This window comes from Nannospalax galili, unplaced genomic scaffold (assembly GCF_000622305.1).
Source record: "Nannospalax galili isolate Female #2095 unplaced genomic scaffold, S.galili_v1.0 scaffold3, whole genome shotgun sequence".
Taxonomy (NCBI): domain Eukaryota; kingdom Metazoa; phylum Chordata; class Mammalia; order Rodentia; family Spalacidae; genus Nannospalax; species Nannospalax galili.
The window spans coordinates 5,906,713-5,931,497 of record NW_008351466.1 but is presented as its reverse complement, the minus strand read 5'-3'; the positions used below and the strand labels follow the sequence as shown (position 1 = coordinate 5,931,497).

General features: G+C 34.5%; 1 protein-coding gene across 5 annotated transcripts in view; it reads left to right on the top strand.

Annotated features, from left to right (window-relative positions):
* The window catches only part of Diaph2 (diaphanous related formin 2), an 835,758-nt gene that overhangs the window by 365,651 nt on the left and 445,322 nt on the right, over nucleotides 1-24,785 (top strand). For all 5 annotated transcript variants that reach the window (XM_029553627.1, XM_029553629.1, XM_029553628.1 and 2 more), the window contains one exon: nucleotides 21,473-21,574. In XM_029553627.1, coding sequence (XP_029409487.1) covers nucleotides 21,473-21,574 — 102 coding nt within the window. The remainder of the gene's footprint in view (nucleotides 1-21,472; nucleotides 21,575-24,785) is intronic.

The window sequence follows — 24,785 nt, the reverse complement described above, 5'->3', positions numbered from 1 at the left end:
TACTCCTTTTTTCAAAAACAGAACCTGAACTTTAGGAAGATTATTCAGTATCAGGCATTAGTTTCAATAGTAGCAGACCTGAAATTCAAAACAATATCTCTTCTTGATTCTAAAGGATTTATATTATTTATCTGCTTACTTTGGACTAGCTAAAGCTTTCTTAAAGCTTTCCTAACCTCTGTCTTATCAGAAATTACAGGGTCATTCCAAGAATCGAATCCAAGTTCTTTGTAGAATAAAGCACTATATAGATATACTGTAATATTATTTGAATTATTGGTATGTCTGTCTTTGTCTGGTTTAATTTTGGAAAGCAAAATTGCAAAGATTTTTTTTTATTTCTTGTGAAGCAGGGTCTCTCTATACATCCCTGGATGGCCTTGAACTCCCTATGTAGACCAAGCTTGCCTGGAACTTAAAAGTTATCCACCTGCCTCTACCTCTTGTGTGCACATGTTAAAGGTGCTTCCACCATTCCTAGCTCTGTGCTTGTTGCTGTTGTTTTCAAAGGGTTTAGACATTTTAATTTTGTTTTTTTCTGTTGTCTTTTTTACTTTCTTTCTTTTCTGGGAGGGGGTCGAGAACATTCATCACCAGGCCTGGTTTGTCTTTTCCTTTTCAGTCTATTTGTTTTAATTTTCAGAATATGTCAGTAGCTGAGAATGTAGCTCATTTGTCAGTGTTTACCTAGCTGACAAGCAGCCCTTGGTTCAATCCCCAGCACCACAGGATGCTTACTCATTCTTGTAATCACAGCAGTCATGTGTGGGGCAGAAAGATCAGGATTTCAAGGCCAGCTTTACCTACATAGGAAGTTCAAGACCAATCTGGGATTTGTGAAACCCTGTCTAAAAAAGAAAACAGATATCAAGAAGTTTATTTTACATAACTTTGCCATTGCCCTTTGATACCCGCTATAATTTTTAGAGAACTTCTGTTGATAAATTGCACAAGTCATGTTTCTATGGAAGATATAAGCATGTACTACTGTTTACCTCATGTATGTTATAAATCTCAGCATGCTTATTTGATATAGAATTAAGAGTTGATGAATTTATTCAGGCTTTTTGGGATCAAGACATTCCAATATTTATAAATGTCACACTTTCATATAAGTTCTCTTGTGGAATAAATTTTTTATTTCCTCTTACCCTTCTGGGCCACAAGTATCTCCACAGTTCCTGAGCTAAAATGAGGAGCTGGTCACATTTATCCTTCCTGTCTTAGTTCCAGGATAGTTTGAAGGATAATAAAAATGAGCAAGGCATGAAACTAAATGAGATTTAGTTTCCCTTCTTTGATTGTGGGATTTAATTTTAAAATACGAAAAGGAACCTCCTTTTCCACAATAATCCGTGAGCCCTGGGGGGCAGATATTTGATATAGGTGTCCTATTCACGGAAAAGCACTCTGCAGCCACTTGTTCTCTGCATGTTGGGCAGCTGTGGGTTTCTGTGTTACTATCTGCTGCAGAAGGAAACTTCGCTGGTGAGAGTTGAGTGGTGCATTAATCTATGGGCATAACAAAAAGTCATTTTAGTATGATGGCTATTTAGTAGAAAACCAGTATTATGTTCTCCCCTATATCTTGTGAACTGTTTAACCCCAGGTTTCTAAGCCTGATATCAACGTCAGGTAGAGGGTCCATCCTAGGAAATGGGCCTTAAATTCAATTAAAGACTGGTTGGTTACTCAAATAATATTTGTTCCACTATAGCATGGTGAGCGTATATTGCCAAACTACTTGATACTGTAGTTCACAGGATTCACAGGTGGATAAAAATGATTTTTTTTCCTTCAGGTAGCTCACATAGCACCTACTAGCACTATTAATCCTAGCCAGTAGAGATAAGCCTCTGAAATCAACTTCAGGTTGATTTTGCCTTGTTCGTTCTACAACTCATGTATGTGATGTCTTCAGTAACATGGTCTTACCATCCAGTTCTTATGGGTAACCAAGAGCAGCGGCAATTATCAGCATTGTTTGAGTGTCTATGAGACCCCTGGTTAACAGCTTCTGGAGAGAGAGTCCATTCCTGGCATCTTTTTTTCCCCCTTTTATCTCATTAGCCTGTTATGTCTAGAAAGGGCGATGTTCCCCTGTTATAGGATAAATCCTTTTAATCTCTTTTTATGATGTATATGTATATACTTTTTTTTTTCCCCCTTTTATCTCATTAGCCTGTTATGTCTAGAAAGGGCGATGTTCCCCTGTTATAGGATAAATCCTTTTAATCTCTTTTTATGATGTATATGTATATACTTTAAGAAGCTTCTTTAATGGGTGTGTTTCAATATTATTTTTCTAAAACTCTTTGGTGTTACTTATCCCTCCTTATCCTTCTCTGCCCTGCCCTCCCATTCCCTACCACCTTTAACCTCTCTTCATCTAATGTTCCCCGCCCCCCATTATATCACAGCTTTTTACCACCCTTCCCAGGAAGCCTCCCCTCCACCCACCCATAACTATTCAGGTTTCTTAATGTCTCAGAATTTTCCAATTGAAACACACACATTTAAGATTTCCAAGCTTGCATCCAGCTTTGAAGGAGAACATGTGAAATTTGTCTTTCCGAGTCTGGGTTTCCTCACTGGTGCAATGATTTTTTTTTCCAGTTCCATCAATTTACCCATGAATTTCACAATTTTGTTGTTTAAAGAATCGAATAATATTCTATTGTATGTACCACACCTCCATTATCTATTCAAAAGTTGAGGGACATCTAGGTTTTTTCCAAACTCTGGCTATTATGAAAAGAACAGCAATGAACATGGATGAAGAGGTATTTCTTTAGCAGGTATAGAGTCCTTTCACTATATGCCCAAGGTGGAGTAGCTGGATCACCTGGTAGATCAATTCCAATTTTCCTGAGGAATCTTTACACTGATTTCCATAGTGGTTGCACCAGTTTGCACTCCCACTAGCAGTGAGTATAAGTTCCCCTTTATCCACATCCTCATCAGCATTATCGCTTTGTTTTCTTTTGTTTTGTTTTTCCATCTTCAACATTTTTCAGAAGGGTAAGATGAAGTCTTAAAGTGATTTTAGTCTACATTTCCCCGATGAGTAAATTTAACAGTATTTCTCAGCCATTTGTGTTTCATCTTTAAAAAACTCCCTATTCAATTCCTTGCCCCACTTTTTAATTGAGTTGTTTGATTTTTGTTGTTGTTGAGTTTTTTGAGTTCTTTGTATACTCTAGATCCTAACCCTCAATCAGAGGTATCAGGGGTGTAGTTGGTAAAGAATTCTTTACCATCATGTAGATTACATCTACACTGGAATGATGGTGTACTTTGATGTACAATAACTTTTTAGTTGCACGCCTTTCCATTGTCAATTGCTGATAACGTCAGGATTCCAATATTTTAAGAAGTACAGATTAGAGATTCTCATTTATGATCATCCATTATATACAGCCGGTTTTCAAGATATGTGTGTCTAATCCACTGAGCCATTGCTCCAGGCTGGGCAGTTTGTGTTTTTCTCAAATGCTTTCTATTTGCTAGGATGCTTTTGAAAGGCCAGTTTACTCTTTATGTCATAGAGAAAGTTTTTTTTCTCATTGTGTAGCCTGCTCAATCAAAACCGCTTCTCTCATTTTCTACTTACAGAAAAAAATAATGTGTACATTATAATCATAATTGTATGAAATACTAATTATCAGTCACCTGGGTTATTAAGGTAATACTTCTATTACATATATGAATCAAATGTCTGAGGATATTTTGATAATAAACTAACACTTTTCAGTTCCTCAAAAGACTGCTTCTCTCATGCAGAATGGTCTAGGATCTCCAGTACCTCTTTTTCCCTCCTGTACCAGAAATGTTTGCTTCAGTGATGTAAAAGTAACATCAATTTGGCATTCATATGAGGTGTTTACCACTTATGTCTAATTATCATGTAGCACATCGATAATGCATAGCATCAAATATGTATCATCAGATTAACTTTGTTGTAAATTCTGTTTGATTACAGTGCTAAACTCCATCCATGAATAATCACAGTTTGTTGCTTCATGACAACAAAAACAACAAAAAACAATTAAACATATATCATTTCCTAAGAACTTGATTTCAACTCCTGTATTATGCCTCCTGTTATGTGTCAATAAACTCTTCCTCACCAGGCTGACAATACATTGTACTTATTTGGCAGGATAAACGTATTACTTACAAAAAGCAAACGTTTATTTAATCAACATGACAAAGTTCAAATATTCATATATGTAAAATACTAATCTCCTGTATTACTGCTTTCCCCTTCTATTTCCATATATCTATATTGAAGGTAGAAATTGAGTTCCTGATTTGCAAGAAATTGTAACGTCCTATAAGGCTTTCTATAACACACAGAAACATTTAAAATTACACTATATTCTGAGGTTGTTGAGCTTTACATTATATTATTATATGTTACATTAAGTTACTTCTGAAAAATGTGTAGTATGTTTAGGTGATTTGTAGCATCATTATTCCAGCTTTGAAAATCTCCTTTAATGTTATTTAATTTGATAAGTTGAGGATAAAAAAACAAGACCAATGCTTTATAGGTTATCTTCCTTTGAAAACAAGGTGTGTATATTAGACTCATATATAACATTAACAGCGAAATGAATGTGGTGGTTTCAAAATGTAATTGAAATGCTAAGAGGAAAATTGAAGTATGCCTCATTTGAGGCAATTAGTGCTTGCAAATATTTCTTAAAGGTTAAAGAAACATATTGACAGAATTATTGAGAGAATTTATGCTCATATTTACCAGGCATATGAGAAACAAGTGTTCTACTGAAAAGGTACTGTAATATTTCAGAAAATTTTCAAAGAAATATTAATTCAGTACACATTTAAAGAATTCGGAGGATTTTGAACATGGATATGTAAAATATTGCATCTTTCTTTTAATGTAATTCTAATTATTGTTTATCAGTTCATTTAATTAAAAAATGTAGACAACAAGCCAAAGTACTATTAACAGTACACTAATAGAAGTAATAAATATTTTCATATCACATTACACTAGTGGTAGATACCTCCAAACATGGTTTGTACTCATTACTACTTCAAAATTAAAGTGCTTACTAGGCCTGCGACTAGCTAATATTTTTAAGGCTGTAATAAAGAAGCACATCTATTATTATATCACAATTTAGTTTTGTAAATATATTGACAACTATTTCAATACAATTGGTTTGTTTTACAACGATATGTATTTGATTTTATTATGAGAATGAATCCACATATGAAAGAAGTCCATGAGTCTGCCAAAAAGACTGCTCTGATATATAGGCTCCCAGAGTGGAGCTGTAAGGAAAGGTAGAGATCCGATTAATGTAGTTTTCTTGGAACTAGACTTTGAGGTCCTAGTAGGATTCAATATGGTATTATTAAAAGGGAATGATGATCAGTGGCTTGAGGGATACACAGGATAGTATCTTTATTGTCTAGATGTATTGGTTAGTAGATTGGTTGACATCATATTATAGAAACAGATTACAAACTAGTGACTCACAGTCTTCCCGTCCCCCTTACTCCTTTCTCTGCCTCTGTCTGTGTTTCTCTTACTCTCTCTCAAATGTTTAATTTGGACTTTGTAAATATACTCATGAAAAATTTTGTTTATAAAATGGTTGTACCACAGACAAAAAGAGACAAATAATCCAAGATAACAGACAAAAAATTGACATGTAATATTACATTAGAATATATTATTCAAAATCAGAATTGAGGTCAGGACTGAAAACAAGAAGATTGCATCATTTGCAAAGCACTGATTGTTGGAATATGAAAACTACTGAAATTCTTGAGTCTTCTGAAAAAATGGCGACAAATAGAAGGTTAAGGATAGCATTTCTGTAAACCACATATGATAAAGCAATGGTGGTGGTAGAGAAATCAGACTTAAAGGAGTCTGCATTCGAGGCTAGGATATAGCACAGCCTAGTCATACAGAGATTTTTGAGAAGTCATAATGAGATTGGCATCATGGGAATCATACCTCTTTTTACCTTTTTTCTAAACTGATACATAAAAACAAAAAATACATCATAGTAATAGAGTACCAGGTAAAATCTTCATATATTAGTATATGTAGTGTACGATGTTTAAAATCAAGTTAAATAAATTTCTACATTCATTTGTCCTGTGATTACAGTAAAAACTTTCAGTATTCCTTATCACTTTTTGATATATACAGTGGGTTATTTCCTATCTTTGACCTCAGTTATTGTTGTTTTGTAGGTATTTCTTAAAATATTATGACCTTCACACCAGACACCTGTACTTCTTAAACAGTTATTGTGTTTATTGATGGTCTTTTGGCTACCATTTCTCTTCAATTAAGGAATATTTTCATTGATGCAAGAGATGACTCTATCTGCTGTTTGATGTGCTGCTCTCTCATCACCTACCTCCTTTTCTCCACCTTTCCCTTCTTCTTTCTCTGCTTTCCTTGTTTCTTCCCTTCCTTTCATTTTAAATGCATTCTTTATTCAATACAAGACTAACATTGGTACACGGAATATCTCAGATAAAATGTACCTCTAGCAAACATCCTTTAAAATTGCAAAATATACTAATACCTGCATAGATGCTGTCTTCATGCAATACATGAAGAAGAATATTTCTGCTTTTCCCCCAGTCCTACCTTATTAATGTCCTGGCTGTCTTACATTTCGAAACACAGCTGAATACCTGATATAATACTGTATGTGAGACATAAAATCTATAGATTCTTACATGATTGTTTTCTCATATGTAATGTTATATTTCAAACATATTAGATGATCTATATAACTCATTCGTGAATACTGACAATATGATTAGAGTGAATCACATGTCGTCTAATCTCTCCCCTGGATTCCAGACAATGCTACACCTAAGTCATCAAAGACAGATGGGTATCTATTGATTCTGCAAGGAAAAAAGATTCTTCAACTTCCCTCAATTAACCAGTTCTAGAGTATAATTATTCTTATAGTCAGGAAGTTCATGCATATATAATAGTAGAGCTCGTTTTTGTCTCCTCAATCCATCTTTGTAATCATTGATCTATTTACGTGGCTATTGACCATCTGTATTGTATGCAGGCTTGTGAGTCTGCATGTGTTTGTGCACTTTACGAGAGTTGATGACTTTAGACGACTACAAGTGCATCAATTAAGGCTGTAATGGCATTAGTATTGTAGAATTTGAAAGTATTTTTCTCTTAACAACTTGTGTTCACCATGTTCATTTTCATAATTCTTTCAGGAGAAGGAACATTAGCAATGACAGTAACAATCATAAAACATTTCTTTTTTCTCATCAAACAGGAATAGCTACTTTATGATGTTATTGTAATGTACAAATATTTTTATTCATGAGATGCTATTTTTGTCATCTTTTGCTACTACCTTTTTTATTTTACTGAATTTTAAAATGTATATTCCTGTCTGTCTTGATAGAATTGTTTTGGCCACTGTTTGCAAATTTCACTCTGTTGTGAAAATACTGTGTCTGCTTAGTTTCTTTCCTTTCTGTGTTGATTTTTAAAGAATAAACATGACTTCCTTTGTTGCCTTTACTGTTTATATTCTAATTTGCACGGAAAGAATAGATTGCTTCAACTAATTAATCATACTATTGGAAAAATATTTTTAAATGCTAAAACTGAGGCTATTTATACTTTGAGTTAAAACATAGCTCTTATTGACAGCTGTGCAAGATATGGACTTAAAGTTCATTGTTTTTGCTGTCTTGTACACTTTTAGCCACAGAGAAGCAGCATTAAATTTTCATTTTTCCACACTATTGGTCCATTGTTCCTCTTTCAGTGAGGTGATGTTCAGAGTAGACCAGTAAGTCTCTTGCCATTGTACAACTCTGAAAGTCTCTGCTTACTCCCACATAAATCTCAGGAGCCCTCAAGTACCCTAATGTATAAAAAGCAAGTGTACTGTTAGCCCTTCTTGAACAGGAGTCTATGAGCCTACTTCTAGTCAAAAAGCAATAGACCCTTAGCCCAATAATGTGGGGTACAGATAGCACAGGCTCCAGTGTTCTTGACAGGATTAACTAAATATGACAGAGAACAATTGCACATTTTCCTACTAGATTCCTACTCATTTTAGAAGTATCTAAAATGGGTTCAATTCCAAAGCAGATTGGTTAGTCATAGATTTAACAAATCAAATCCTAACACTTTTACATTTTTTAAATGATTACTTTTATAAAAACATTTTCAATTATGTTTTAAGGGTAGCAGTCAAATCTTTTCGATATGTAAGGTCAGTTCTTAACATCAAGTTTCTATTGTAGTTCCTTATCTTCACAGTAAAGTAAAAATTTACCTAGTCTTTGCATATATTAAAGACATGATAATTATATTATAATTTAATCTAACATTCTATAATTAACATGTTGTGGCATGTTTACCATAGTGTATAAGAAATCTCTTCAAAATATTGTTGAGAGGTAGTGAAGCAGGAACACTCAAGAGAGACTTAATTCTATTTCTTAACTTTCTGGTAGGTAGAAATTTTGATTCATTGTCTTGTATATGCACATATTGTAGGTCTTAAATAGTACACAATAAATATATTAGTATTATATCAGTGAGCACACAGAAGGCATATTTCTTCGACTTGGACACTGACACATTTTGGGCGGTAGTTGTGAGATTCTCTCTTCTAGACGCCAGGAACGTTATTCACTGCCAGTTGTGACTGGACTTTGACTATTGATCCCAGGGGACAAATAATATCCCTACTTGTGAATTATTGTTCTATGAATCACTTTTACTTTTGATCAAATGGCAGTAAGCTTTCAGAATTTGATAATTTTCCAAATACTTGCTTTTATTTTCTATTTGTATAACAAAATTGATGGCATTGGTTTTGTGCATTTGATTAGTATAGATCAAAATAAAACTAGTAGTTCATGGATTTAAAAATATGCTTCTAATTCTGACAGAATGAATTATCACAAATAGCCCTAGTAAGGCACTGTTTACATTAAATGTCATAGTTATTTACAGTTGTGAACACATACAATAAAATTATTTTGAGTTGGCTTTTCCCCCTTTATCACAGTGTGCCATTTTTGTTGTTTTACATTGGAGCTTTATGATGTTGCACTACTCCCATTATGCCCTTTGACTTAAAGTATGACAGAGAAGTCTAATAATTTCACAACCAATCCGAGATCACAGCTCATTTCATATTGATGCTTATTTTATTTTTATTTTTTCAAAGCTCTCACTGTTTGTCTTATGTTGTTCCCTGGTATGGTGCTTACATGAGTGACTGAGTTTGGTTTGCTGTTGGATAAGAACAAATAGTATCCACCAAAGGGCTGCAACTCAGGCATGTTGTCCAGTATCTATCACTGGAGATCAGAGAAGAAATTTAATTATAGTTCAAAATATGTTCTTCAATGACATTATATATGAATTTGTTGATACTTATGGTTGTGCTGTGTAATAAGTATATAACTAGGTATCAAGGAAGAAGTACTTGCTATTATTGAATGCAATAAAAGAAATATTGAATTCCATTTCTGTGTAAATAGGCAAACTTGTAGGAAATTGAAAGTGCTGTTCAACTACTAATAAGACCATATATCTATATATGTCCATGAAATCCTGTGGGGGGGTCTTTTGGAAGGAGATTATGGGGAAGGGGATATAAAAATGATTATGATGTTGTGTATGAACTACACAAAAATTCAATTAAAATATACCAAAAATCCTTTTGTGGAAAAATAACTCTTTTTTCCTCTTTCACCCTTCTGAGCAACAAGCATGTCCATAATTCCTTGAGTTGGAATGAAGGTCTAATCACATTCATCCTGGCTGTCTTAGTAACAGGATCGTTGGAATAATAAAATGAACAGGCACAAAACTAAATGCGATTTAATTTGCCTTATTTACTTTGATTGTGGGATTTCGCTATAGAATTGAAAATTTAGTTGCTTCTTAGGAGAAGCAAATACAACATTTACTTTTCTTCCTTTAGTGCCAATGCTGATTGCCGATATTGTTTCTTTACAGTTTCTACTTTTCTATGATTTATACTTGTAATAATGTTTTCAATAAAGTGAGAAAAATAGAGCAGGAGAAAAGGACATTATGCTTTAGGCTCTAGTCTCTTATTCCTTGTCTAACCTTAGGCCTGTAAGACAAGGAATAGAGACTTGTTTGTTAGAATCAAGGCACAAAATATATTCTTTTTTTGGTAAATTTTTTATTAAATTTTTGTATATTTCACACAGAACATCTTCATCAACCTTAACAAAATATATTCTTACAAATGAGATTATCATAAAAATTTAGTATGTACCTATACTAAAACCCAGTAATCTATAAAATCTTAAACAAGTGAAATGTAGTTTGTGCAATCTCTTGTATATCTATTTAGCCCTAAGGTCTGCACTTCATTAACCGTTTTTCTAATGATTAATAACTGTCCACTTAATCATTAAGCTATGTCTTAAAAGAATATCAGAAGTAGACCTATACTTTTTTCCTTCTCCCAAGTAAAGGCCTGCCTCCTGGATTTTTGTTCCTTTTTTTTTCTTTTTGTCTGCCTGAACTCAAATCTGCTTAGAGTATATTCCTACTCATCTTTGTCCATAATTTTCTCTCCAATTCTGATAGGCTAGACTGATCCTTCCTTAGATAGTCCCAATATGATTTCCTACCTGGGCTTTTTGTCTATTGTCTGTCTCCAATCTAGTTCATCTTACATGGTTCAAATAGATTCTTCTTTTTTCACCATCAACTGATTTCCTTGACATGAAATAGCAACAATTCCTACCTGTTTTTGTTTGGTTTTAGGGTTATAGTGGATCTCTAGATAATCTCAAAATTTAGGACAATTAGAAGTTTTGACTTTGGATAATCTACAAATGATATGTCTTGCCTACTTCCTATGTATTACATATCAATCTTTCCTTTAAATGTCATTAATAACTCAAAATGTGACACAAATTAATCTTTCTAAAAATAGTCACAACTTTGCATACTAAGCTAAAGATTGTCTCCATTCTTCTCCTTATTTCTACCTTGATTTTCATAACTGTTTGGAATGGTATTTGAAAATGATACTTGAATAGAATGCTGACATTTTGAAGTGTACATACAGTATTCTTTGTTTTGGTTATTCTTTATACTTCCTTCCTAAATAGTCAGAGTCGTAATGTAGTGTTCTGCATATAAGATAATTGATGGTCACATCGTGTCCACAGTTAGGAAGCATCAAACAGTGCACACTGTCTCCCCCTCCATCCTTCCTTCCTTCCCCCCTCTTCATCTCACTCTCTCTGTCTCGCACTTTCTCTCTCTCATCTTTTTCTCTGTACCTAGTCAAGGATCCCAGCTAATTGAATAGTACTGCCCACATTTAGGTTAGGTCTTCTCAACCCAATTAAAGTAATCTAGATTATCTCTCACAGACATGCCCAGAGGCTCGTCTCTTCAGTGATTCTAGATCCTGTCAGGTTGACAAGCCAGTATTAATCATCAGAGGTGTTGACTTCTCTGAATGTTCATATGCATTGATAGGTGAAATTTGTCATTGTCTATACAGGTGGCCTAAGCTTTAGTATTTTTTTTGGAAGAGTGCTTAACCAAGTGGTTACTTGTGGCTTCCATTAGCCTAAGTACTTGCAAGTAATATGTTTGTCATATTAATTCAAAGGGAGCAGTCATTAAGTTCAGCTCATGTAATAATTTTACAAATCAAATCAGAACTACTACAGACCAAGTGAATGTCTTTTGCTTATAAAAAATTACAGGGGCTGGAGACATGGCTCAGTGATTAAGAGCACTGACTGTTCTTACAGAAGACCTGGGTTTGAATCCCAGCACCCACAGGGCAACTAACATCAGTCCATAACTCCAGTTCCAGGGGATCTGAGACCCTCTTCTGTCCTCCATGGGCATTGCATGACAAGGGTGCAGTTACACACAGGCAGACGTAACACTCATAAAAGTAAATTTAAAAAAGAAAAATTACAGTTTGCTGTAAGTAGTTATTTGCTGCACTAAACTACTGAAGGGCATTTGAAGGAGTATAGTATTAATATTAAATTACATGCAGTTTGAATGTGCACATCCTCTTTGGTCAGGAGCAGTCACAGGTCAAGAGAACAGTTCAGTCTTCCTAAAATGGATTTTGGGAAAGTTTGCAAGTCATCTTACTTAGATCTCAAACATATGGACTTCTCTTTGTTTTTTTTGCCAAGGCTTCCTCAGAAGGGTAATATGTCAATTGTGATGAAGTGGACAGAGTTTCAGAGGGTAGGTAACTAGTTGATGACTGGTGAGCAATCACATAGCAGTAACCAACTGTGGTGGGACTAATTCTGAAATAAAGTTAGAAATTTTAAAAGCATTAAACTCTGCTTAACCAGTATAAACCCAATACATGATAACAAGTATACTTGGTAATAGTATCATTTACTTTTCTGTTGCTGTGATAAACAGCATGACAAAGAAACTTATAGAAAGAAGAGTTCATTGGAATTATGGTTCCAGAGAGACAAGAGTTCATCATGGTGGGGAGGCATGGCAGTAGGAGGCAGCCTGAGCAGAAAGCTGAACAATCCCATCTTCAAGTAGGTACAGAAAGCAGAGAGACGAGAGAGAGAGGGGGGGGGGCAAAGCCCACCCCCAGGTATATGCTTCTTCTAGCAAGGCCACACGTCCTTAACCTTCCCCAAAGTGCCACCAACTGACCAAATTCAATTACATGAAGTCAATGGGGCATATTTCATTCAAACAACCACAGTGTCCTTATGTTAATATACTATGCTGTTAATAATTATATTGGATTTGGAGGTGGTGTGTATTTCCAATACTCTGTGCATGTAATCTATCATTATTGCTTTCCATTTATAGGTAGAGTGGGGGATGAGTTAACTAGATGAATGTTTATGTTTATAAATAAATATGAGCACATTTTGCTTGTCCTATTTTGAGGACTGCAGTGAAGGCTGTCATTGGCTTTGTGTCTGTTAGAAAATCAGGGATCCCGGACAAATACACTTGTTATAGGTTATTTTCTTATGGTAATTTGAATGTTGCTTTGAGGAGGAAATATTTCAAACAAATCAAGAATTTTAATTATTTGTAAGGTTTCTCCAATTTCTATTTGACTGGTTCCTCTTAGTTCATGGTATAAATAAATGGCCAAGGGTAAGACCTGTTCAAAGTCATATGATTGTCTCATTCTTTTAAGACTCTATCATTTCTCCATGTGAATTTGTATGAAATATTTTTGAAAGAGTATCCACAGAGTTGATAACTATTTTTCTGTAACGACAACAAGTATTAGATTTAAAGTAGATGTGTGCAATGCATAGTGATTATTGTTTGGAGGAAAAACAACCTGGGAAGTGAATATATCCCTTGAAAATGTGAAATTTATTATCTAAGCAATGGTGATCAGTTGAAAACTGATACTGGCTCCAGGGTTTCAGCATTCCTGGCCTATGGATGATAATCATTTACAGCATTGCATTGTAATGGGGCCTACTGCCCATTTCCACAGCCTAAAAACTTCCAACCACAAGTTAGTCCCGATGTAGATTTTAGACTAGCATTTAAACCTTGTAGTTGTCCCACAAGATGCAGGGATCATCTAGAAAAAGGGGTGGATGGATTTAAAACCACAAAATCAAGCAAGTCAACATTTGAGCATGAAGGCAGGAAGTTTCACAAGCCCACAACACTAGCTGAGGATCTATTGACAGTTGATAGTTCTTGGGGCGAAAGAGTTAGCTTTCTGGAGTGACTGATCCCTGGTAGATTGAACAGTGAGTATTCCCACAAGCATGAGTATATGGGTAGCACAAAAAAGGACTCTGTGTGTCCATGTGTGTGTGTGTGTGTGTGTGTGTGTGTGTAAACATAGGATACAAATGTGTTAGGGTGTAGTGGTTAAAATCTGGGAGGGGTTGGGGAGAATTGGGCAGTAAATATGATCAAATAAATTGTATGCATGTACGAAATTCTCAAATTATTAATGAAACAGATTTAAAATTAAAGTGACTACTCTTTGGCAGTTTTTCCAGATGCTTGGAAATAGTTCATATACATTTGTTTAAGGAGGAAGGTAAAAGTAAACTCCAGATTCAAGGATTTTTCACAAGGAAATAATTGATATCCAGTATTTCATAAAAATACTAATGACACATGAAGATTAAAAAAATCATTAGTAAGACTCATAAAAAAGAGAATCAGACTTATAAAATTATAGAAAATATTTTTAAAATCAATAGATAGAAGAAATGTAATAAATGACAAAGGAAACCCATTGGCTGGGTAAATTAGACAATAAGGCACAAACAATAAATTAATTAGCAAATTGGCTAAAAAGTAATCCACTGCAATACAGTGTAAATAGATTAAATATGAAAGAAAAGTTTAAAATGGGGGAATGCATACTTGTGCACACTCATGTGTGCATGCGTGTGTGTGTGTGTGTGTGTGTGTAAACGTTTAAAATGGGCTCTTTTGGAATTACAAGATGCAACCATATGCCATATAAAAAAGACTGACGTTTATATTATAGAATTAATGAAATACAACAATCTTCAAATTTAGAGAGGCCACTGACAAAGGAAAATTAAAGGAAATTCACAAAACATATAATAGAGAACAGAACACTATAAACAAAAGAGGATCCTAATTATAGAAAGAAATACTGTTTCCCAAAGAATGCCAATTTTGCATGCATACTTATTATAGCTATATTCCATAAAACGTATTGAAAAATGTGATCTAATTATTTACAGTAGATAATAAATTGAGTTTTCTAGTCAAGCAAATTGGAAAAAGATGTGTTAAAATGATATATAACAAATTCTTTGAGAAAAACTTTTCTATCTTGATTAATACGTATATGTAATTTTATCAACACAATTCAAAATGATTCTGGTATTTATCCATCTAGTCATCTGTAGCAACCTAAAAGTATGGAGATAAATGATAGAACTAATCAGAGTGAACTTATCTCAGCTCTCTACTACTAAAATTACTTAATGAGATATAAGACAGGAAAAAAGAAAGGTTATGTTTTGTCAAGAAGGAAAGGGCAGTATGGTTCAATACGTTTACTTAAGTAACCTTTACATGTGCAATTAACATTTAAAAGAAATAAAGTTTTGGAAGCATTATGGAGTAATTGTATAAATGTAAAAGGTAGTTAAAAGCCTATCATCTGTTAGAAGAAATTCCTTCAAATAACACTGACAATTATCAATACCTAAATTTGTGATACCTAAAAGATGAGGAGAAATTCTAATTTCATGACAGTTACTGCTCTCTCCTTTGTTGTTTTCTGGTAAATTTCAATTCATTGACATTCTCTAGAATGAAAATTTCTTACTGATCCTGAGTTGATCTTTCAAACATAAATTCTGAAATGTTTAAAAGAAAGTATGGTATTAAGCAGTAAGGGGGGAAGAAGACGTAAAAGGGCCTTGCCTTGAGATGCAGCCTATCAACTAAGCATTTGTCAGGATCTATTGTGTTTTAATATCAGTTTCTGGTTTTCAGCTTCTCGTAGTCTGAACAGCTTTTCATGTGTCACATGTATAAAATGTACCTGAACTATTAACACACCTTTGCAATTTATTTACAGGCCAGAGGGTGAAAATCAAACCCAAGATATCAGGCCTATGAAACACATGCTATCCCACTGTGCTCTACCCAGGATGCTATTCTTTTTAAATGCTCTATTAGAGGCATATCAAAGCCAGGCTCTTTACACAAGTGTGCTTTTTACAAGATTCAGAGGTGTGAGCATGTTAGGAGCCTGTAGGCTAGGCCTTGGAGACTCATTCAGGAACTAATATGCTGCACTCTGAATCACTCCAACCCTTCTCTTATTAGAGGGTTTCTGGACTCTGTCTACTTGCTACTGGCTTCCCTTCTCCTGGGAGAAATTTCTTTCAGGAGGCTTCTTAGTTCACCAAACAAATAGATTTCAGTCTGGTTCATAGGATAGCACACAGTAATATCAACCTGTGCCTTGAGCCCCCATGTGTTTTTCATTTTCTTTTCTGCTACTCTTTTATGAGTAGGTGAAGAGAGTCGAGGTAAATAAGTACAATCATATATTTTTCTCTTATGTCTGCGTATCCTTCATCTTCTATTTAGAACTTTATAGGCACTAAAACGAAATCTTAGGCGGCAAAGTTTCCTATAGCTGTAAAAGCAGAAGATACCTGTTGTTGACATTGGCTATGATGACTTTGCAGCTTGGATCCTGCTAGGTGTTGACTCATCGAAGCAGTGTGCACCACAGTAGCAATCTGTGTTTGCTGCATGTTCAAGTGTCCTTCTGATCAGTGTTCAGAAGTACAGCCTCCAAAACTTTGGTAATTATGAAAACTATGACATCCAAAGTCAGATTATGTCTCCAAACCACTTAATATTATAAATATTTCATATAGCTTCTCAGAGACAGAAGAGATATGATATCTCCCACTGAGGAACCTGTATTCATCGTATGAGTTAACAGGTAATCTATAGCTAGCTAACGGTGAAATAAAATATCAACAACACTTTTCACCTGCTGAGTTAAATTCTATTTTAGACTTGATATTGTTCATCATTATTAATTTCATAGTTAAAACTTAAAAGCAAAATGGAGAGCTTTAAATATCCTGAATTGAATCATTTAACACTTTTAACAATGATTTAATCTTCCTAATTCAGTTTCACTGTAGTGAAAAGTCTTCATGTTACCACGGTGCCTCTTTGTTTTCGCTAATGACAGTTTCCAAAAAACAAAACACCAACAGAAGTCTTCAAAACTTATAAAATTTCACACATTCAAAATGTTTTAGTAAGAAATGTGGTATATAGCTTAGTTGTAGAGCATTTTCCTCATACATAAAGGCTCCAAGTCCCTTCCCCAGCTCTAACAAACAGTTTCCTTAAAGAATGGAAATAATACCTTAGTTATAAGTTAGTGTCAATTTTATAAGAAATGATTATATTAATGAAGTAATATAGACATACAAGTTTTGATTTCAGTATATTTCTTCTAAGTCAAAGGAATTAGCTCTAAAAACTGACCTCATTTCCTCCATGCTTCCAAGTGAAGCCAGGCATGATCAAGGAGGACCTTTGGCTTATCTTCACATAGGTAGAACTGGTAAAAGAAAGGTGCCAGGGGCTCCTCCCAAGCCCATGTGACCCCTGAGGAACAGATCCTCAAACGGCCTTAAGAGTAAAAATAAATTGGTTTATCTCGGCCAACTGTATGACCTTAAACACCCAAATGGAAAATATAACCAAAGGTTAAAGGGGCCAATATAATTTTTAAGAGTCCATATGTACAACCAAAGACTACATAACAAGAAACAATGCCAGACAGGAGATACCTTCTTTTGAGTTGTTGGCCAGGATGGCCAAAGGGACTCCCAGATGCTAACCCAGCATAGAAGTGGGAAAATGAACAGCAGACCCCAATTTTATCTAAAGGAATATTGACAACTGATTGCTGCTAGATGAGGAACAGCTGACCTTCCTAAAACAAAGACCTCTAGATAGGCTGACTAGATTCACCAGATGGACAAGTAGTGGGGAATGGCTGGGGGTGACGACATCCCAGCAGACAGTAGCAGGGATAACAGAGTATAAGTATGGTGCCATACAGGAAGCGGGTGTACAGTTGACTAAGATGGTTTGGGATGTTCTGTGTGATATACACACACACACAAAAAAAAAATCAACAAATTTAAAAAAAGAATTATATTTGAGGAGGAAACATAAAAATTTATATCATGTTAATTAGTAGAGGTGATAAACATTACCACTGAAATCTACTGATGACTTTATAGACATACACAGGTGCCAAGGATCCGAGTGCAACCGATTATGACTAGTAATAATCAGATACATATAGATTAGAGAGGAATGCACCAACATCTCAGTGTTATGAGCAAAAACAATGTCTGTAAGAAACAGTATATTTTAAAATGAAATGGAGATCTTTTTTTAAGGTTAAAAACTCATTCCTTTTTATGTCTTACAGGGCTTATACTGAGTTCAATATCGTATAACTGTATTAATTCAACAGTGAACCTAAATTTTTTTGAAAGTTATTTATTTATTCATTTTTACACCCACTTCTCAGATAACACCCTCCCATAGCCTTCCTTCCCCCACTAGAGCCCTTATACTCTGGTATCCCTGCTACTGTCTGCTGTGTTGTCGGCACCCCCAGCCATTCCCCACTACTTGTCCATCTGGTTAATCTAGTCAGCCTATCTCGAGGTCTTTGTTTTAGGAGGGTCAGCTGTTCCTCATCTAGCAGTAATCAGCTGTCAATATTCCTTTAGATAAAATTGGGGTCAGCTGTTCATTTTCCCAGTTCTATGCTGGGTTACTATCTGGGAGTCCCTTTGGCCACCCTGGCAAACAACTCAAAAGAAGGTATTGCCTGTCTGATATTGTTGCTTTTTATGTAGCCTTTAGCTATCCACTTTTGAAAGAGATGTATCTTTGCCCTGGAAACAGTTAATGAGTATCTTAGAGCTGTAGTGAAATGCTTCTTCTAATAATAAAAAAAAATGACCTCTTTTAAAATTTATTCTTATTTTATGTCTATGAGTATTTTGTCTGTGTATATGTAAGTATACCACATGTGTGTTGTGCCTGCAGAAGTTAGAAGAGGGCATCAGATCTGCTGGAACTGGAGTTACACATGGTTGTAAACTGTGACATGGGTGCTGGGAACAGAATGCAGGGCCCGTGCAAGAGCAGCAAGTACTCCTTAACTGCTAAGCTATATCTCTAGCCTAGGCCTCCTCTAAATATATCATATGAATGAAATCAACCAATCTTCATCCCTTTGCACTATTATTTCATATGTAAAATGCTTTCAAGGTTTATTCATGTTGTACACATCAAACCTTCATTACTTTAAGACTGATTACTCTTTGTAATGTGTACATAAACTACATTTTATTCATCCATTTTTTCAGACACAGATCACTTTTTTATCATCTAGCTGAATAGTCATGCTATGAATATTTGTATATATGCCTGTTTTCAGCTCATTTGTGGACATACCTAAGAGCATCCAGAGATCTAGAAGCATATATTTATAAAGTAAATTATGAGAAACTACACATTGCAACATGAGATGTTTTAAAGAGACTGATAATTTGGACAACCCTTTGTCCTGTCAAGTTAACAGATAACCATCAAAGGCTGAAGTGGAGTTTGAAATGGTATGGTTAATTTCTTAAGAACCACCAAACTATTTTAATCATAACTAAATCATTTTATTCCACTGCACACCCCCAGAAGTTAACAAGATTTTTTAATTTTTCCATGTCCTCAGCACTGTACAGTATCTTCACCTTTTGTTTTCATAAAAATATTCTAACAATTATGAAGCAGTGGTTTTATTAGATACTATTTTGATGCTTTTGTAAATGAAATTGAAATTATACTGATTTTTCCATTTTGTACTAGCCCTCGTAGGTGTGTTTGTGTTTGTGTGTGTGTGTGTGTGTGTGTGTGTGTGTGTGTGTACTTTGTTTTCTGCATATAGGAATATATGGTACAAAGACAAACACATCAACTTTAATCATCCTTTTGTGTTAATGTTATTGTTGAAAGGGGGATCATTTGCTCAATACAGAATTTTAATTTAGTGTTTTGCCTTTCCTTCTCAGGATACTACATATTAATGTGTTATTCAGTTGATCTGGATCCCATGATTTCTGTTGAAAAAATTAGATACTAGATACTAATTTACTGAAAAATCTCTTATGTGGGTCATGTAATTCCTCTTTATGCTACAAGTCTGAGTCTTGGAAATTTCCTATAATATGCCCCATGGTGAATGCTTTTAGATCATCCTACCTGGACTTGATGAAGTTTTGAATGCTTTTTTTTTTGTTTTTTGTTTTTTTTTTTTTTTCGAGTCGGGGTTTCCTTGTAGCCCCAGCTGGCCTGAATCATCCTAAATAGACTGAGCTGACCTCAATATCATAAAGCTCCACCTCCCTCTGCCTCCCCAGGTTAAAGGGGTGTGCCACCATGCCTGACCAGTTTTAGGGGTTTTACTTGTCAGTTCTTTACATATTGTTTTTGATCCCTTTTCACCCTTTTTCTTTCATGTTGAAGATCCTGTGATGCAAGCATTGGCATATTTATGCTTTCCCAGAGTCCTCAGGCTTTCTTCATTTTCTTCATTCCCTTTTCTATTTAATTTATGACCTATTAACTAAGACTGTCCTCATTAATTTATACATGTTTTCAAGTGTCTTTCAATTATTATCAAAAAGATATTTGATATGACATCAGTCTTTTAAATTTCATTCAGATTGTTTTTTATCTTTAATATTGTGTTAATGTATCTTTTTTATAATGTATATTTTTATTGAATTGTTGCACACTTCATAAAAAGCATCTTAAAACATCTTAGTCATCTTTACACCCCCTTCCCCATCTGCAGCCCCCATATCCCCAACAATGGATTTCATGCATTCTGTCATATATTTTAAAACTCATTAGTAATTGTTCTATAGACTGACATGTGACTTATTCTTGAGAAAACAAAAAAATTTAATAATGCAAAAATTGAGGAATTTAAAAAGTCATGTAAATCACATGGGAAAAAATATATCCAGCTAATTTAAGTAGCAATGTCTTTAACTCTCTGATAAAAAGAAGAGTTGGGGAAAGAGGATTTTAAATTAATTTATCTTATATGAAATTCACATCCTTGTGTATGCAGTCAACAAGAAATTCACATACAATGCAAAAACTGAAAAGTCACAATTAAGAACAAGTCAAGAATGCTTGATTTGACCACCCACATATATGATAGTATTTAAATTTCTTACAGCGTTATTAGGTAAGCAACAAATAGCACACAATTTGCAAATAAGGAGTTCATAATCAACCTTTAATGTAATTGATAGTTTTCCTTTCTTGTCATGATTTTTACTAGTATTGGTATCAGTAATGCTGGTTTCATGAAATAAGTTAATCATTCCTCCCTCTTAAGTTTTTGAAGAGTTTGAGAAAAAATGGTAATAGTTGTAATTTAAATATTTCACTGACTTCATCAGTGAATCCATGAGGTCCTGGCTTTTGCTTCATTTGGAAGATTCTGATTACTGATTTAATCTCTATTTTTATCACTGTATTCAGATTTTCCATTTTTTCTTGAATCTACTTTTGTCCCTTGTGTTTTACAGGGATCACTACTTTTCTTCTAGGTTATCCAATTTAATAATATTTTATTTATGATGTAACATATGAGGTTTTCATATATGGTCTTTTTATGTTGGCTAGACTTCATTTTGGTCCTAGTATGTAGGCTATTTTTCTCTTGAAAAATGTTTGATTTTTGCAATATATTTATTCTGTATAACTTGTTGAATTGCCATTGTATTAGCTAAAATTTTAATAATAACACACTAACCTTTTATACATTTTTTCTTTTTTTTTTAGAATCTTGTAAAACATCTTCCCGAGCAGAAGGTATTGAGAGAATTAGCACAACTTAAGAATGAATATGATGATCTCTGTGAGTCTGAGCAGTTTGGAGTTGTGGTATGTATTGAGCATAAAGGCCTATAAATTAAGTAGCACTTCATACAAACAGTACAAAGAAACACACTTTAGTTTTTTTTTATACTGTATAACTACATAATTAAATGGAATATTAACTCAGAAAAAAAGTTCTTAGTTTTTATATTCACAAATTGTCAAACTATTTAAGATATTCTCTTTGACAGTGCTCATACTTAGTTCCGTTAATGCATGCAAAATAGTGTATAGTATTGTACTGGCTAATTTTCTTCCCTTCAAATCAAAATGTTAGAATTTATCCCCCTGAAATCTTAGGCTAAAATAAATGAACAGTAGCTAGGTAAATAGAAAAATACTAGAGACTACTTTCTACTGGGTAGAAAAAAAAAATATATATATTCAGAAAAATCACAAGTATTTTCAGATCTCTTATAGCATGTCATTAATTGATTGAGAGCTTACAATGTGCTATTTCCATTGAGATAAATATAAGGGTACCTCATGTAGTTCAATTATTATAGTGAATTATTTTTCATTATCCTCTCCCTTCGTTTTAATTCACATGAAGTGACTATGTAGGAATCATATATTAAAGAACATAGTTATGTATCTGAGACTTCCCCAAATCTGCTATTCAAATAATTGGCAAGAAGAGGGTAAGGTGATCACTTAGGTGATCAACACAAATTTGTTTGCTTTATGAATGAGCAATTCCATTGTGGTTGGCACTGTGCTCTGTCTTCCTGAATATTTTCCATCTGCAATCTAGGAATTTTTAAATTATCATTGGACATATTAGTCAAATAATATCTGCTTAATTCAACATATTCCATAAACATTTAAAAGTCATATGTTAGAATTGGTCTGATTTTTTCACTTTGTAATTTAAAATCCCTTTTAAAGACTGACTGCGATCGATAGGACTGAGCATGATCTTTTTAGCATGTGACATAAATACTTGACAACTTGCAAGATTATTTGATTCTATGACATGGTTTTGCTTACATTTAGATAGAAAGATTCTGTCAGATTCTTTAAAAGAAAATCAGGCATGCATATTTGGCATCCAATAGAACATATAGTGGGCCTGGGAATCATTTCTCTTATTTTTATATCAGGTCTATTAGTCAACTGAATTGGCTTTATATTATTTATTAACTAGTGGCACTTTAGCGCAGTGCTAAGTAATAAAATTTCAAGTCCACACTTGAAACCTAAGTTGCTCAGATCCATCTTATAATTGAAGCAGAGCTATACAGCATTTGAGAATTCAGCTGTGTCATGATGCTTATGAGTTTTACAGTAGGTATGCTACAGTTGCTCAGAAGCCATTTTTTAGTGCAGTTTATCTTAGAAGACATATTAGTTTGCCAAGCAAGGCCTTCAAGAATATCCTTGGTACCGTGCTGAGGAAATGAAGTTCAGCGACATAAAAAGCAATATACCTTCTGAACTAAAGGCAAAATAGGAAATGGAAGAGATTGCTTGTTTATGCACAAAACCATAAATATTTAAGGCTGTGTGTACATGAATTCACCTGGTTCTTGTATTTACTCTCACCATACTTAGCTGCATATCTGTTGAGGTATGTGGTAGTGGGGGAACCAAGGGCGTTGCTGGGCAGTTTATAGTACATTTAATCACCTAAAACAACATCCATTGAGATTTGCCAAATGAAGTTTAGGCAAGCTCTTCTTAAAGAATATACTATTGAATTAATAATGTACTTTAGTTGTGTAAACATGAATGCTATGCAGTATTCCAAACTGTGTCTTGTATAAATGGGCAGTAAATGTTTGTTGAATTATAAGTTAATTTTTTAACAAAAGATTTACTTTTTTAAAAAAAGAACTAAAATATAGGAAAATTGACTTACTCCTATGTGAATATACTGCCATGTTTTTTAACCTATAAACATGTATCAGGCACATAAGCTGAAGACACCTTTGGAAATACTGACCCTTTCTCATTAATCGGAGGGGTTCCAACTCAGAGAGTCTTTTTGTGTCTGCTCTCTTTGCCCATTGCCAATGTCATTTAGTGTATTCTTATTAAAAATCTGTATTTTTCTATGATTTGTATACCAAAATCCTTGTGGCTTGAGAGATGGCTCAGTGGTTAAGGGCACTGGCTGCTCTGGCAGAGGACCATGGTTCAATTCCTAGTACTCACATGTTGGCTAGCAACCCACTGTTAGCTGCAGTACCAGGGGATCCAATGCCCTCTTCTGGCCTCCATGAACATTGCATGAGCTTTATGCACTTATATACGTGCAGGCAAAACAGACATGTACATACAATAAAAATAAATAAATTTAACTTTTTAAAAAATCCTTCAGTATTTCTCAGAATTTACAACGGAAGCTCAGCATTCTCCTTCTGTCCCTTGCTTCTCACCACTCTCCTCTTCTATGTATGAAACCTGTTCTTTTCATTTACCACAAATATTTCCTTGCCAGAGGAAAAAACAAAGGTGCTTAGACTTCAGAGCCTCTAGTGTCTATTCTACTCACAGTGTTGTGTTGTTGTTGTTGTTTATAAATATTTTATTTATTTTTATTTAATGTGTGTGGGTGTATTGCTTGTAGGTGCACCCGTGTTGTACAATACCCTCAGAGGTCAGAAGAGGGCATCGGATTCCCTGGAACTGGAGTTACAGATGGTTGCTAGCCACCAAGTGGTTGCCGGGAATCGAACCCAGGTTCTCTGCAAGAATAGTCAGTGCTCTTAACTGCTGAGCCATCTCTCAAGCCCCGTGTTGTTGTCTTTTAAACATGTGGTCTCACTATATCTCCCAGGCTAATCTCTAACTCATGGGCTCACGCAGTCTTCCTATCTCAGCCTCCTGAGTTACTGAGACTGCAGTTACACAAAAGTATTCTTGGATTATCGATGTTTTTCTTGTTTCTCAGGAGATTGAGCCCACGGTCTCTCACTGGCTAGGCAAGTGCTGTGGAACAGAGCTACAGCCTCAACCCCAAATTGTTTATTCATTCATTCTTTGACAAACATCACAAATGAATATACAAAATTAGCATTATTAACAGTACTGGTATAGTTTTATTGGTATGTGCAATAATTTACTTAATAATACTTTATGCTAAACACTTACTTGTGCAATCATTTTTTTCTTTTTAAAAGTAATTTATTTCTTCATTTTTAGTATTTTTGGGGATTTTGCACATTTCATGTAATACATCTCAATAAAATTTGGACACCCACCCCCCCCCCCT